This window comes from Lithobates pipiens, unplaced genomic scaffold (assembly GCF_037356315.1).
Source record: "Lithobates pipiens isolate NorthernLeopardFrog02 unplaced genomic scaffold, aLitPip1_a1.2 Scaffold_13, whole genome shotgun sequence".
In the NCBI taxonomy this organism is placed as follows: Eukaryota; Metazoa; Chordata; class Amphibia; order Anura; family Ranidae; genus Lithobates; species Lithobates pipiens.
Genome location: NW_027507718.1, coordinates 349,520,328 through 349,536,525, shown reverse-complemented (window position 1 = coordinate 349,536,525; position 16,198 = coordinate 349,520,328). Strand labels below are relative to the sequence as shown.

The 16,198-nt window shown below is 41.0% G+C and overlaps 1 protein-coding gene across 2 annotated transcripts in view; it reads right to left on the bottom strand.

Annotated features, from left to right (window-relative positions):
* Window positions 1–16,198, bottom strand: part of GLRB (glycine receptor beta) — a 202,994-nt gene that overhangs the window by 45,241 nt on the left and 141,555 nt on the right. For both annotated transcript variants that reach the window (XM_077477106.1, XM_077477105.1), the window contains 2 exons: window positions 12,285–12,514; window positions 4,983–5,065 (listed from right to left, as the gene is read on the bottom strand). In XM_077477106.1, the coding sequence (XP_077333232.1) occupies window positions 4,983–5,065; window positions 12,285–12,514 (313 nt within the window). The remainder of the gene's footprint in view (window positions 1–4,982; window positions 5,066–12,284; window positions 12,515–16,198) is intronic.

Here is a 16,198-nt window from a genome sequence, read left to right as displayed (position 1 = left end):
TAGTAATCTCCTGTTATTAATGACAGAAAACATCATTGTGTGTGCGTTTTTTTTTATAAATGAAAATGTCTTCATCTAGCAGGATTCATGATGAATGAGCGATGCCACGGCTAAATCAATGCATGATATAGTGTTATGTCATACAGTTTAGTCTTGCATATATCAGAAGGATACATAATTCATTTACTGAAAATATATCACATTATTATCTAAAGGGAACCTGTACTCTGACCACAAAAGAGAAGCATGGGGTTAGTTTTTTCAGATTCATACTTACCTAGGTGGATACAGCATTGATACGATGCTGCACCTGCCCCTCACTGGCTGAGAACTGAGCAATCAAACACTGCCGATCATGTGCTTTCACAAGGGGGGGGGGGAAATGCCCCCCCCGGAAGAATCAGGGATCGGCAAGGTGTCCGTGAGCAGTCCTTGCAGGGTGTGTAACGTCCCCCAATGACTTTTTTCTGAGTCTGCTGCTCTCCGGCTCACTGACACTGTCCCTCCCTCACACCCGATGCAATGGCTCCAGCCTCAGCTTGGCTCCAGTCCCTCCTGTATACTGTGTAGAGAGAGATCTGGCCAGTGCAGCGCTGTGGAGTGGTGGTGGAGTCCTGCCTCAATGTGGAGTGATCCGGGGGACTGTTTGTGCTGTGCAGTGGCCACCCAGCATAGGAGAGAGAACCAGGGAACAGGCAGGCAAGGAGGAGGAGGAGGAAGCAAGGAGGACTTGTGGAGGGGAATATATATATATATATATATATATATATATATATATATATATATATATACATACACACACACACACACACACACACACACACTCTCAAAAAAGTGAGTACACCCCTCACTTTTTTGTGAATATTTCATTATATCTTTTCATGTGACAACACTGAAGAAATGACACTTTACTACAATGTAAAGTAGTGAGTGTACAGCTTGTATAACAGTGTAAATGTGTTGTCCCCTCAAAATAACTCAACAAACTGCCATTAATGGCTAAACCGCTGGCAATAAAAGTGAGTACACCCCTAAGTGAAACATTTCCCAATTGGGCCCAAAGTGTCAATATTTTGTGTGGCCACCATTATTTTCCAGCACTGCCTTAACCCTCTTGGGCATGGAGTTCACCAGAGCTTCACAGGTTGCCACTGGAGTCCTTTTTCATTCCTCCATGACGACATCACAGAGCTGGTGGATGTTAGAGACCTTGTGCTCCTCCACCTTCTGTTTGAGGATGCCCCACAGATGATCAATAGGGTTTAGGTCTGCAGACATGCTTGGCCAGTCCATCACTTTTACCCTCAGCTTCTTTAGCAAGGCAGTGGTCATATTGGAGGTGTTTTTGGGGTCATCATGTTGGAATACTTCCTTGCAGTCCAATCTCTGAAGGGAGGGGATCATACTCTGCTTCAGTATGTCACAGTACCTGTTGAAATGGTTCCCTCAGTGAACTGTAGCTCCCCAGTGCCAGCAGCACTTATGCAGCCCCACACCATGACACTCCCACCACCATGCTTGACTGTAGGCAAGACACACTTGCCTTTGTACTCCTCACATGGTTGCCACCACACACGCTTGAAGCCATCTGAACCAAATAAGTTGATCTTGGTCTCATCAGACCACAGGACATGGTTCCAGTAATCCATGCCCTTAGTCTGCTTGTTTTCAGAAAACTGCGGGCTTTCTTATGCATCATCTTTAGAAGAGGATGACAGCCATGCAAACCAATTTGATGCAGTGTGTGGCGTATGGTCTGTGCACTGACAGGCTGACCCCACACCCCTTCAACCTCCGCAGCAATGCTGGCAGCACTCATACGTCTATTTCCCAAAGACAACCTCTGGATATGACGCTCAGCACGTGCACTCAACTTATTTGGTCAACCATAGCGAGTCCTGTTCTGTTAAACTGCTGTATGGTCTTGTCCACCATGCTACAGCTTAGTTTCATGGTCTTGGCAAACTTCTTATAGCCTAGGCCATCTTTATGTAGATCGATTCTTTTTTTTCAGATCCTCAGAGAGTTCTTTGCCATGAGGTGCCATGTTGAACTTCCAGTGACCAGTATGAGAGAGTGAGAGCGATAATAGCAAATTTAACACACCTGCTCCCCATTCACACCTGAGACCTTGTAACACTAAAGAGTCACATGACACTGGGGAGGGAAAATGGCTAATTGAACCCAATTTGGACATTTTCACTTAGGGGTGTACTCACTTTTGTTGACAGTGGTTTAGACCTTAATGGCTGTGTGTTGAGTTATTTTTAAGGGAAAGCAAATTTTCACTGCTATACAAACTGTACATTCACTACTTTACATTGTAGCAAAGTATCATTTCTTCAGTGTTGTCACATGAAAAGATATAATAAAATATTGACAAAATTGCAAGGAGTGTACTCACTTTTGTGAGATACAGTATATATATTCTTTGCAGGGGGAGAGGCCGGTGAGCCTGAAGTTTAGTGCTGCAGGAGAACCTGGGGATTCTATTCTATATACAGGTGAAAAAAAGGTAAGAATAAGAAGACTAAGTAAAAGGGGATCTATTCTATAGGGGACCTGCCCTAAAGAGGGATCTATATGGGTTATATGGGCTATACTAAGCCCCTCGCCTCGAAAAGGGGGAGAGCATGGGTGACCTTAAAATGCTGCCCATACCTGAAAAAAATTCTGCGGAGGCCTATGCTGCCGCTCAGTTCTCAGAGCTCCCTGAGCAGAGAGCTGGTGACTGTCTGGCACCGGCTCTCTGCTCTGCCCCCCCCCCCCCCCTCCCCCCAGAGTTCAGCCTGCTGTCTGCTGAAAATGGGTCACAGGAGTGCAGAGGGAACTGCACTCCTGTGATCCATAGAAGTACAGCTAAACAAGCTTTGGCTGTACTTATGCTTTAAACTCCTTCCCGTGGGAAAGGGGCAATTAGCAAGACTACCCTTTTTATGCACAGTGCTATGTGCCTAAAACACATCAACCGACCCAAGCACTGTCACTTTTGTGGTATGGCAATTCTGGCATATGCATAGGAACTTTCTCCAGCCTTAGGTAAACTGACTAACCACTTTCCTACTGGGCACTTTTACCCCCTTCCTGCCCAGGCCAATTTTCAGCTTTTCATGCAGCACTGTAGCCATATAACATTTTTATCATTTTTTTCACGCAAATAGAGCTTTCTTTTGGTGGTAACTAATCACCACTAGGTTTTTATTTTTTGCTAAACAAATGAAAAAAGATTGAAAAAAAAAACAAAATTCATAGTTTGTTATAAAATTTTGTAAATAGGTAATTTTTCTCCTTCACCGATGTGCGCCGATGAGGCTGCACTGATAGGTGGCACTGATGAGGTGGCACTGATATGTGGCCGTAAATGGCACTGATAGGTAACACTGATGAGAAGGTACTGATGGGCACTGATTGGCAGCACTGGTGGGCACCTTTGGGACTGCACTGATAATCAAGACACTGATAATCTGTGCTCTGATTATTAGTGCCGATGTCCCTTTAACACAAGCTGGTTATCAGCTTTCTTCTCTCCTCATGCTATCAGCATGAGGAAAGAAAAGTCGATAACTGGCTTGTGTATACATCCATGATCAGCTGTCACTGGACACAGCTGATCACATGGTAAAAGGCTGCTGTGATTGGCCCTTTACCCCGATCTGTGAGGAGCTGAGTCTGAAGGACATCGCTATTACGGGAGGATGTCCATGTACTCCCTCCCGGCAAAATAAGCCTGTGCTGTAGCCATCTTTCAGCTATACTGCAGATGGAAAGCGGTTAAATCTGAAGTTTAGGTATGGCAATTTTTTATAGTTACCTTGGTCCAGCCTAGGCTAATGTAAATATATATGTGTGCCATGCCTGTGGGATCCCTGTGGAAAATGCTTACTGAAGACAGGAGGTCACTTGCCTGGCACAGATGACATTCAGAGAATACTTTTCATTTTTTTAATGAATGCAAAGTGTTCTCTGGATAAGGTGCAGATCTTAACATCACCACCTCTTCACCTCTTCCAGTCATAATATGCTTTGCATATATTGAGAAAATGCAAAGTGTTCTCTGAATGGCACCCATGCCAAGCTAATGACCTCCTATGTTAACAATGCAGCAGCTCGGCATAGGACTCAGAAGCTAGTTAAGTTAATTGTAGTAGCAGTGTCTACTACAGTGATTTCCATCTTCTACAGGGATTGATGCCACTGGTATGGCCCATACATATTTACACAATACCTAAACTTCAGTTTAAAAGGATGCTTCTGAAGTAGTTTACTTATTTAATTTATTTTAATAATTGTATGTATTTATTGCACTTTATTGAGCTTACTTTGCATTTTGAATATGCTTTTTAATATATACTAATAATGTGCAAAAACTTGTGCAGTAATAATCTATCTACAAGTTGTTTAAAGACTGGTTCTGATTGGTTGCTATAGATTACTATACATTACTCTTCCTTGCACAGTGGATAAACAAAACTTCTGAAAAGATTCACTATAAAATGGATATAAAAATCCTTTCTATTGACCAGTAAGGGTATTTTTGCTAGAATAGTCAGAACATATGGCTGCAGTGACATCCCATATGGCACTTGCCTGACAAATTATTTATACTGAATTATGGAAAATAAGCAGCGCTAACATTTTTATGTACAAACTGCATGTGCAACTATCTTTAAATAGCTGACATACAGTATATGTAAGCTGTACTTTCACAGTAACACACATTTAAAAAAAAATAAAAAAATGAAATTAACTACATATCACATTCATAATCGACTATTCGCTGAATACTACTAAATAATATCAAGGCATCTGATTACTACTGCATAACGTGAGGCAGCTTGCCTTGCAACTGACATGAACACAAAAAACAAAAAAACAAAAAACAAAAAAAAAGATAGAATAATAAACAGGCTAGCAATGTAAATTATTTCACATTCACTCTCAATCGACTTTTGGGGGTAAAAATGAAATAAACTGGTACTTACAACTTTCCAGCTGCATCATGCAACGTTGGGTATCCATTGGGAACAAAGTTAGATCCAGAGGACAGGATAAGGTTATGGACAACCTAAATAAGATACATTACACTGTTTGTGCTGTTTCAAGAAATGAATAAATATGCATAGTATCTTTTATATTAACATAACAAAGCCAGTGGCATGCAATAAAAGTCAATACAAATGCCAATATGGTTTTCTAAAATTATTGAACTACAAATTAATTAATTCTCATTACTTCCCAAGCGCGCTCGCCCCTCTCATTACTTTACCTATGTTGATCCATTGCTTTATATATTTTTTTATTGTTATATACATACATTTAACCAGTCGTCCAGATCATCTGTGCTTAATCAGGAAGTGTAGAGGGTCTCATGTGGTGTAGAAACACCCGCGATTCACTTTATAGTTGAACACTTTAGCCCCCAATACGTTTTGTTTTACTGGGCATATCAGATTCTGTTATGGTGTCAATGCTGGTGGCTTTATTTATTCTCCTTTTTAAAAAATTTGGCTCAGTTATGTATTGTTCTCTCTGTGCTGAGATGGACCTGTCAGAGTCCTGATCTCCTCTATGGGGAGATCAGAAGAAAAACAGACAGCCTATCCGTTTTCATCTGATTCCCGCTGGACGGATGGCGAATGTAGTGCCATTCGTCTGTTTTCAGCAGATTTTGTCAGATCGGATGTCAGCGGACACATGTGTGCTGCCATCCACCTCCCCATAGAGGACAATGGGTGGCCTGATAAGGTCCGCCTGAAAAACGGACAGGGGGACCTAATCGGTCTGATTGTGTGAAAAGGGCCTAAAGCACAACTAAATTTGCTTGTGTTTGTTTTTTCCCTCAGAGATTATCTCTTTTTTTAACATTCTGCTAATTCTGCTTTGTGAATCAGTGCTGCTAGGACCTTGAAGAACAGGGGACATACCTCAAAAGCTTGAAAAATTGTATGTTAGTGCAAATAAAATAAAATATCACGGACAGTACTTTCTGTCTCAAGTGTGTAATACGGCTGCAATCGCCTCAAGCCTTTTTCCATTACAACCAGCGAGAGGAATCACAGGGAAATATTGTTTTTACTTTGTTCTCAATAGATATATTCAGAGGTAGGGTCTGCATTCAGCTATCGAAACATGAGGATTTAAAGTGACACTATGACAAAATCAAAAATGGCATATACACAGTCCCCACTGTAATATAGTTTATTACTTGGTGATTCAGCCTGTTGTTTTTCAACGTCCTTTAACAGACCAAGCTGCCTAGCAAAAATGTAAGTTTAAGGGTTGAGATAAACCATTTAAAACTCATGGTTGCTTACGAGCTTTATTGGTCAGCTTTTATCCATTACTGAAAAAACCTTTACCCAAAAAGGAAAGAAAAACTATTGCTGTAACTGCCTAACATTTTCCCATTGAGCGTGTGCATATTTGCAGCCTCCCAGTCTTTATTCATGCGGCCGCATATATTGGCTACAGTGTTTGTGGCCAGAAAGCGTTGCACAGCATGCTCCAAGCAAAGTGCCCGAGCTGTTATGGACAGCTCCTGGTCTCAAACTAATGATCAGGAGTCGGGAGGACTGGTTCCCAATTGGCTATCAAAGTGATCAGTCACTGTACAGCCTGCACATGTTTTTTTTTTTTTTTTCTTCACTTGAATACTAGAGCATTTCTAGAGTATTCTCATACTTCTACATCTATTATTATGTTATATTATTCACTTTCTAAATGTTGCAATTATTTTTTGTGTTCTTTCAACCCAGAGGAAAGGGGACTTGGCTGCAACATCTTGTGTCATTTTGACTAATTACTTATAAATATAGATTTCTGGACACAATATCAGTTGGTATGGTGCTCACTTTGTGTTTCTAAATATTTGGATTTCTCCCAGGGTACTCCCAAAGGCCCTTTGATGTAAATCATCTGTCTTAGCCAGAACATTGTGCTCCATGAATTAGACTTTGTCCCATGATAATGTACTAAAATAGACTGCAATCCACTGTATCGTATCCATGATCTTCCATATTCCCTGTATGACAGGTAACTATCATTATAGTTTTACACTGGTCTGCCCCTACCAGGACAAGGTACAAATGGTATTTTTTCCAATGTTGCTAGGTGCTTACCAAGTTTAATTATGAGGACTGACCTGTCCCCCTTGACCTTGGCAAAGAGTTCTGACAACAAACCATTATGATAAGTCTGTCTCTTTTGTAGTTTTGAATCAAATAAGTAGAAGGATTCCCAATGCGCAATCAATCACAATTTAAGCAGCTGTTCTAATTAATGTGTTCCCAAATGTGCAAACAGAAAAATAAATATATATGATGTGCTGCTTTGCTTTACTAGTTATGATGTGAAATTCTGTGAAATCTTTGACAAAATAAAAACCATGATGGATTTTAATTGTGTTGAATCAGGATTAGTTTATCTTATGTATGTGTCTAAAATTTGTGATAATGTTCTTCCAAAGAGTATCTTCAAAGAGTCAATAATTCATACAAATTTCCGTGCACTCCTTCATAGCTGTTGTCAGATTTGTTGATCAACACCTAGAAACATGGGTACAAGTAACCCTGCATTTTAATGCATAAACCTCTAGTTGTCTGCAGTTTTTACCTGAAATCAGCTTTTTATATCTGATATCAGCTTTGTTATTTTTAAGTGTGAGAATCACTTTAAAGCAGAAATGCAGGTCTATAGCCAAATACACAGCTGAAGAAGTACTATGTGCAAATATATATATAAATTGCTGCACTTTTTCTCTTCTGTCACTATAGATGATTACATTACAATGACAAGGGCTTAGCAAGGTCAGATCATGAATGGATGGATGGGGTGTCTCAGCCAATTGGCAGGGGTTTCTTTGGTCTCTTGGCCTGCTGGGAGAGCCTACTTATGGAGTGGAGTCAGGTGATTGCTGTTCTGTGCCACCTGGGCTGCTGTCTGGATGGATGTGTGTTATGTCGCCCAGGCTGCTAGGCCCGAAACCTGAGGTCTATCCCGGGGACACCTGGCTGCTAGGCTACCTGAGGCCTATCCAGGAGCAGATGAAGCAGCGTACTCTTGGGACTGCAGGATTGGAGTCCAACCAAGTGTAAAGGTTCAGCCTGGGAAGCAGTCGCCACTAAGGGACCATCCGCTTTATTACCAGAGACTACTGTGAGTGGGCTGGAGCAAGTACCAGAGCAGTCTTCTCACTAGCTGGGGACGGTGAAGAAGTGGGAAAGCATCGACAAGTGCCAAGCCAGGGATTCAGCAGGATAGTGGGGGTGATGCTTAAGGCGTATACAGCAGAATATCTGGGGAAGAGCTCAGGAAATCCAGTGACGAATGGGTTTAAGATGTCTAGTGAAAGACTGGGAGCTCAGTGAGTGAAGATCTACAGTGGGATACTGTGAGACAAAGAAAGGACTATTCTGTGTTACCAAAGGTTATGTGCAACTACTGTTAGTGACTGTTACAAGATTGGTTGCCATAGGAGACAGCAGTCCTACCTATATAATAGTGGTATCCAGCCGGAGGCCTTTCCCTGTAAAGCTGTCTACCTATAGCAGTCTCAGAGTCTGCTAATCAGGACTGCATCTACCTAAGAGTGTCCTGGCCCTAACCCTCTCTCCCACAGTTCTGTTTAGAGACAATAAATCTCTTGTTTGCCTTCAAAAAGTGACTGCTGCCCATCATTTCATCTTGCATCACCCCCCCCCCCCCCCCATGCCTGGTAACCCATTCTACAAATAAGGATGTCAACTCTCCTTGACTCTGGAGGTCACCATTAGGCCTCTAGGGGTCGGGGGCCCCCCGATATATATATTTATATTATAATATATATATATATATATATATATATATATACAGTACAGACCAAAAGTTTTGACACACCTTCTCATTCAAAGAGTTTTCCTTATTTTCATTACTATGAAAATTGTAGATTCACACTGAAGGCATCAAAACTATGAATTAACACATGTGGAATTATATACTGAACAAAAAAGTGTGAAACAACTGAAAATATGTCTTATATTCTAGGTTCTTCAAAGTAGCCACCTTTTGCTTTGATTACTGCTCCGCACACTCTTGGCATCACCTGAAATGGCTTTCCAACAGTCTTGAAGGAGTTCCCAGAGATGCTTAGCACTTGTTGGCCCTTTTGCCTTCACTCTGCAGTCCAGGTCACCCCAAACCTTCTCGATTAGGTTCAGGTCCGGTGACTGTGGAGGCCAGGTCACCTGGCGCAGCACCCCATCACTCTCCTTCTTGGTCAAATAGCCCTTACACAGCCTGGAGGTGTGTTTGGGGTCATTGTCCTGTTGAAAAATAAATTGTGGTCCAACTAAACGCAAACCGGATGGAATAGCATGCCGCTGCAAGATGCTGTGGTAGCCATGCTGGTTCAGTATGCCTTCAATTTTGAATAAATCCCCAACAGTGTCACCAGAAAAGCACCCCCACACCATCACACCTCCTCCTCCATGCTTCATGGTGGGAACCAGGCATGTAGAGTCCATCCGTTCACCTCTTCTGCGTCGCACAAAGACACGGTGGTTGGAACCAAAGATCTCAAACTTGGACTCATCAGACCAAAGCACAGATTTCCACTGGTCTAATGTCCATTCCTTGTGTTCTTTAGCCCAAACAAGTCTCTTCTGCTTGTTGCCTGTCCTCAGCAGTGGTTTCCTAGCAGCTATTTTACCATGAAGGCCTGATACACACAGTCTCCTCTTAACAGTTGTTCTAGAGATGTGTCTGCTGCTAGAACTCTGTGTGGCATTGACCTGTTCTCTAATCTAAACTGCTGTTAACCTGCGATTTCTGAGGCTTGTGACTCGGATGAACTTATCGTCCATAGCAGAAGTAACTCTTGGTCTTCCTTTCCTGAGGCGGTCCTCATGTGAGCCAGTTTCTTTGTAGCGCTTGATGGTTTTTGCGACTGCACTTGGGGACACTTTCAACGTTTTCCCAATTGTTCGGACTGACTGACCTTCATTTCATAAAGTAATGATGGCCACTCGGTTTTCTTTACTTAGCTGCTTTTTTCTTGCCATAATACAAATTCTAACAGTCTATTCAGTAGGACTATCAGCTGTGTACTGTATCCACCTCCTGCACAACACAACTGACGGTCCCAACCCCATTTATAAGGCTTGAAATCCCACTTATTAAACCTGACAGGGCACACCTGTGAAGTGAAAACCATTTCAGGTGACTACCTCTTGAAGCTCAACAACAGAATGCCAAGAGTGTGCGGAGCAGTAATCAAAGCAAAAGGTGGCTACTTTGAAGACCCTAGAATATAAGACATATTTTCAGTTGTTTCACACTTTTTTGTTCAGTATATAATTCCACATGTGTTAATTCATAGTTTTGATGCCTTCAGTGTGAATCTACAATTTTCATAGTCATGAAAATAAAGAAAACTCTTTGAATGAGAAGGTGTGTCAAAACGTTTGGTCTGTACTGTATATATATATATATATATATATATATATATATATATATATATATATATATATATATATACACACACACACACACATAGTTGTACTCATAAGTTTACATACCCTGGCAGAATTTATGATTTCTTGGCCATTGTTCAAAGAATATGAATGATAACACAAAAACGTTTCTTTCACTCATGGTTAGAGATTGGCTGAAGCCATTTACTATCAATCACCTGAGTTTACTCTTTTTAAATCATAATGGCAACAGAATCTACCCAAATGACCCTGATCAAAAGTTTACATACCCTGGTGATTTTGGCAAGTTGACACAAAGGGGTTTGAATGGCTATCAGGTAACCATCCTCATCTGTGATCTGTTTGCTTGTAATTGGTGTGTGTGTGTATAAAAGACCAATGTGTTTCTGGACTCCTGACAGACCCTTGCATCTTTTATCTAGTGCTGCACTAACGTTTCTTGATTCTGAGTCATGAGGAAAGCAAAATAATTGTCAAAGGATCTGTGGGAAAAGGTAGTTGAACTGTATAACACAGGAAAGGGATATAAAAAGATATCCAAGGAATTGAGAAAGCCAATTAGCAGTGTTCAAGCTCCACAACTGGCAGTAAAATTGTTTGGGATGCAAAGAAAAACCCACAGATAACTTAAGGTGAGATACAGGACTCTCTTAAAACATGTGATGTGGCTGTTTCAAGATGCACAATAAGGAGGCACTTGAAGAAAGATGGGCCGCATGGTCGAGTCGCCAGAAGAAAGCCATTACTATGCAAATGCCACAAAGTATCCCACTTACAATATGTCACACAGCACAGAGACAAGCCTCAAACCTTCTGGCACAAAGTCAATTGGAGTTATGAGACCAAAATTTTGCTTTTTGGCCACAACCGTAAATGCTATACTTGGAGAGGAGTGAACAAGGCTTATGTTGAAACGTGAATTGAGTGGATTGCTGATGTTCTGGGGATGTGTGAGCTACAAAGGCACAGGAAATGTGGTCAAAATTGTTGGCAAGATCAATGCAATATGTTATCAAAAAATACTGGAGGAACATTTGCATCCATCAGTCAGGAAACTGCGCATGGGATGTACATGGACATTACAACATGACAATGATCCAAAACACAAGGCCAAGTTGACCTGTCATTGGCTAAAGCAGAATAAAGTGAAGGATCTGGAGTGGCCATCTCAGTCTCCTGACTTCAATATCATTGAGCCACTCTGGGGAGATCTCAAATGTGCAGTTCATGCAAGACAGCCCAAGATGTTAATGGAACTGAAGGCTTTTTGCCAAACCATCTGAGAAGATAAAGAGCCTCATCCACAAATACCACAAAAGACTTCAAGCTGTCATTGATGTTAAAGGAGGCAATACACAATATTAAGAACTGGGGTATGTACATTTTTTATCAGGGTCATTTGGGTAGTTTCTGTTGCTATTATGATTTAAAAAGAGTAAATACAGTTGATTGATAAAAAATGGCTTCTGCCAAACTCTAACCATGACTGAAAGAAATGAAGAAACTTATGAGAACAACTGTATATATATATATATATATATATATATATATATATATATATATATATATAAACACATACATTTTTTTATTTATGAGGTGGAGGTGGGAATCTTGGGTGAGTTCCAACACTTTTTTTCCCAGGACTTGACCCCCGGCTAAGCCCCTGTTAAATATGAATGAATCAGTGTAGCAGTTTAGCTCCACTGACATTCATCTCACAGGTTAGTATTTACCATGCTACAACAAATTTCCATACATAAATGTGTGTTATGAAGAGACTGCTAAACTCCAGAGGAAAAAATAAAGAACCTTTACCTCATGCTGAGAAGGACATCTCCATCACGAAAAATAAATAAGAGGATGTTTTCTTGAGTGACATCATGAAAATTGGCATTCTTTTCATTGGCAAAAAATAAATCTGGTTTCCACAGACACTTAAACATAGACGGATCTACAGTGAGGGCATCTGAACCTCTGAAATCACTGGGAAGTTTAAGCCGAGGATCGTTCCACCTCTGCCTTAGGAAAATATTCACTCTGTAATCCTGTATTTAAAAAAAAAATGCACATTAACTCCATAATATGTCCTAAGACTGGTCACTCAGAAACACCAAACTGAAGGCCAAGAGAAGGTGTAGTAATTTATAGTCAGTTGTCAACTCTTGCAACATGCTTATTAAACAGGACTTAATTAACGCTCAAAAACTTTCTTGGCCAACATTAATCTTCTATATACCGTCACACTTTTATTTATTTTTTTAATTGCATGAAATAAATCTGCATGCTAATGACATTTAGCATTACCAGTTAAGTCAATTTTACCTAAATGGATAAAACATGGTCCTGGCACATAATATTTCCATAGTCATATTTTAACTTTCCAAGTTGCATTTTTACTTTTACATTTTTATAAAAGCGTTTAATACATTAGGTTTAACTTCATTTTAAACTGCATACATACATGTAAATGTGCTGCTTAATATCAGTTCCGTTACTATACCTGTGCCATTTACTTTACTGTCACCAGGATTCCAGTGTTGATACAGACAGTTAAAGACTATTAATGGCATAACATGTTTCTGAACCGATTCAGGTGCACACTGCATAGGCAACAGCATCATAAAACATACAAGTGGCAGAAAGGCCAGGAAATTAGCAATGCATTGTTTATGTCCAACTCATTATTTATGTCACAACTTCTATTTTAATAAAGAAAGAAAGAGTTTCGTCTATCCTTTGGAGCAGTGGTATCCACCTCGTTTTCTGACCTGCTTCATAGACAGAAGGTGACACCTTCTTTCTATTTATTTATTGAAAGAAAAGAAGGATCAGCCAAGCTGAAAAACTTTTTGTAAGCAATTCAAAGTGTTATTAAACCCACTTAAAAAAAAAAAAAGTTGTGCTGCAGACCTCAGCATTTGAGATGGGCTCGGGCGTTTTCAAGATCCTAGTCCCAACCCACCTCCCGGATCCCGCCAGGAAGCTGACACTGCACACCACTAATCACAGGCAGTGAGATATTTCCCAGTCTGTGCAGCTGCGGACCAAGAAATGTCTCACTGCTCGTGATTAGCGGTGTACTGTGTCGGTTTCCTGGCGGGATCAGGCAGGTAGGATGGGACTAGGATCCCAAATCCGCCTACGCCAATCAATACTTAACATTTAGCACATGTGCTGTGTGTTTTCCTTTGAAGACTGTAATTGGTTGGTATTCTGTAACTGAAAATCCTCTCTCCTCTGTTTCAGGAATTGCAGGTGTCTACACTGCCTTACAAGATTTTACCTTGCATACTTGATCCTGACAGGGACTACAGATGGACCTCCCTATTCTGCATGTGCTTACATGCTTAGACAATCCCAAAGCCCATGGCAAACATCAAGCCACCCTTGCACTTCTCCTCCAAGGCAGTTAGTTAACAGCAGTTTCCAAGATTTTATGAGTCTTTATAAGGGTGAGGCATGTATGCCCTTTGTTTGGATGGCCCAAAGGATGATGATACATGTGATCCAAATAAAAGACAATCATGTAACTGTTCAGTGTTCACTCCCCAACCTCAGTTTGGAAGAAGTGGCGTTAGGCGATCCAGGATGAGTGGCTACATACATGCTGAGATGAATGCTAAAGCAGGATTCAGTGCCCAAATCAACATTGCAGGCTGCCCCCACAGCATGGGGTCCAAGTATAGCACCCAAAGTTTCACTGAGGTTGCACTAATCCAGTTGCACTTCCTTGATTGTTGAATTAGAAGATAGTGAAGTTGATTAAAGGGTTGATGGAAGAATTCAAAGTAAAATAATAAACTAGTGAAGTAAATTAATTCTCAGTAAGGGAGAAGACATCCATCACCTTGGTTCCACACTAGCAAAATACTGAGCTCTCTTATGGTGTAGGGCCATATGACCAGGGAGTATGTCCAGCAAAGCTTTGCCACTGTTTAATTACCCAAAGGTACCAGCCTATAATCCAGGGTCTAATAATATCCAGCCCATGTCTTGTACTGTGCTGTATGCTTACAATATATAATACCCAATAATCAGGATATTCCACATTGTTAAATTATAAAACACCTTGGCAAGACCTTCAAGGGCACCAGTGATTGGGACGTTGGTTACTTAATGTAATTTGTAACCACAAAGTCATGGCAAAGTCTCAGCCTCAGTTCACACTAGATGCGGTTCAGATTCACACTGAATTTGCTGCGGATTCCACACCATATCAAAATCACAATCTGTTTATGCTAACCAGTTGCGGAGTGTATGTTAAGTTAATGACACCACCCCAGTTTGCAAAACGCAGTGCAATTTGCAAAATCGGATCGCATGGGTGTAGATACTTATGTGATCCGATTCTGGAGCAACAAAAAAGGGCCCTGCACAAGTTTGGTATGAATGCGGTATAATTTGAGCTATACAAATCCATGGCTCAAATCGCACCCCAGAGACCCCACAAGTAATTTGCACAGGAATGTGCTGTGATTTCTGTGCAAATTACATGTGGTGTCCAGCACTACATCAGTGTGAACCCAGGCTTAAAAATTATTGATGTCCCTATTACCAAACTGTGTTAGAGAGCTACCATGAACACTTGGTATCTGCTCAGCCATAGTTCACTAAAGTGGAGTTCCAGGCTAAAATGCAACTAGGTCTTGAACAAAAGAGCACCCCACCCCCTCGTTTTTGGATATCGTTTTGTACCTGTTTTGTATTTCTCCAGCTGGACTTCCATCCTACCTTGCTGCGCCGAGGTACGTAAGTTCTACGTTTGCATCTACCCCTTCTCCTTTCCCCCCCCCCCACTGCCTTCTGGGACCTGTGTGTGTCCCAGAAGAGGACGGTACCATTTAGAAAGCGCAGGGTCACTTGCGCATGCCCAGCAGGAAACCGATTCCCTTTACTTGCAATGCTGGCACCTGCACCCGAAGCTGCTGGACGAATTGGCCAGCAGCTTCGGGGACCGAGATTGCGGCTCCCTGGACAGGTAAGTGTCCTTATTTTAAAAGTTAGCAGCTCCAGTATTTGTAGCTGCTCACTTTTAATTTTTTTTAGAGGCTGGAATTTCCGCTTTCAAACATAATTTCTTTAGTTCAGCATGTCAACCACTCTCGCTTTGTCATTTGGTTCTCCTTACGGAGATACCCAAATAAAATCACCTACCTGTATTTTCACAGTTACACTTCAGTTATCATTATATCTGTGCATTAGTCTTGATTTAGTAATACCAATAACAAGCTAAAATCTACTTCCTGGTAAAAAATATGATGCTGGTGACAACCTGCTTGGCAGGCAGATATGTAGTATGTAAAAACGACATGTTTATTTTCATCATGCATATGCTTAACACCTCAATACTTCTCAAATATTATACAAAGAACTAACAGCCAGGGTCAGGGTTCAGACTAACTTATGCCCCGTACACATGTTTCCGATTATCGTAAGACAGATCGTTCACATTTTGTTGTATACAACTAAGATCGAATACAACAGTGCAAAACAAGTGTGAGAGATTTTTGTCGTACGATTCTGGAAAAGTCTTCCATCGTGCATAGCTACGTATTTTAAATGATGTCAAATACGTGTGACCTGTGTGTCCTTCTGGTTTATTTTCGTGTTTTCGATCATGCGTGGTGTTTGTCAAATGACTTTTATCGGACGCATACTGTACTGGCTACACGATTGTCGTACGATGGGCTGTCATCCGACCAAAGTTTTCCTGTTTGTCTCTTCGGATT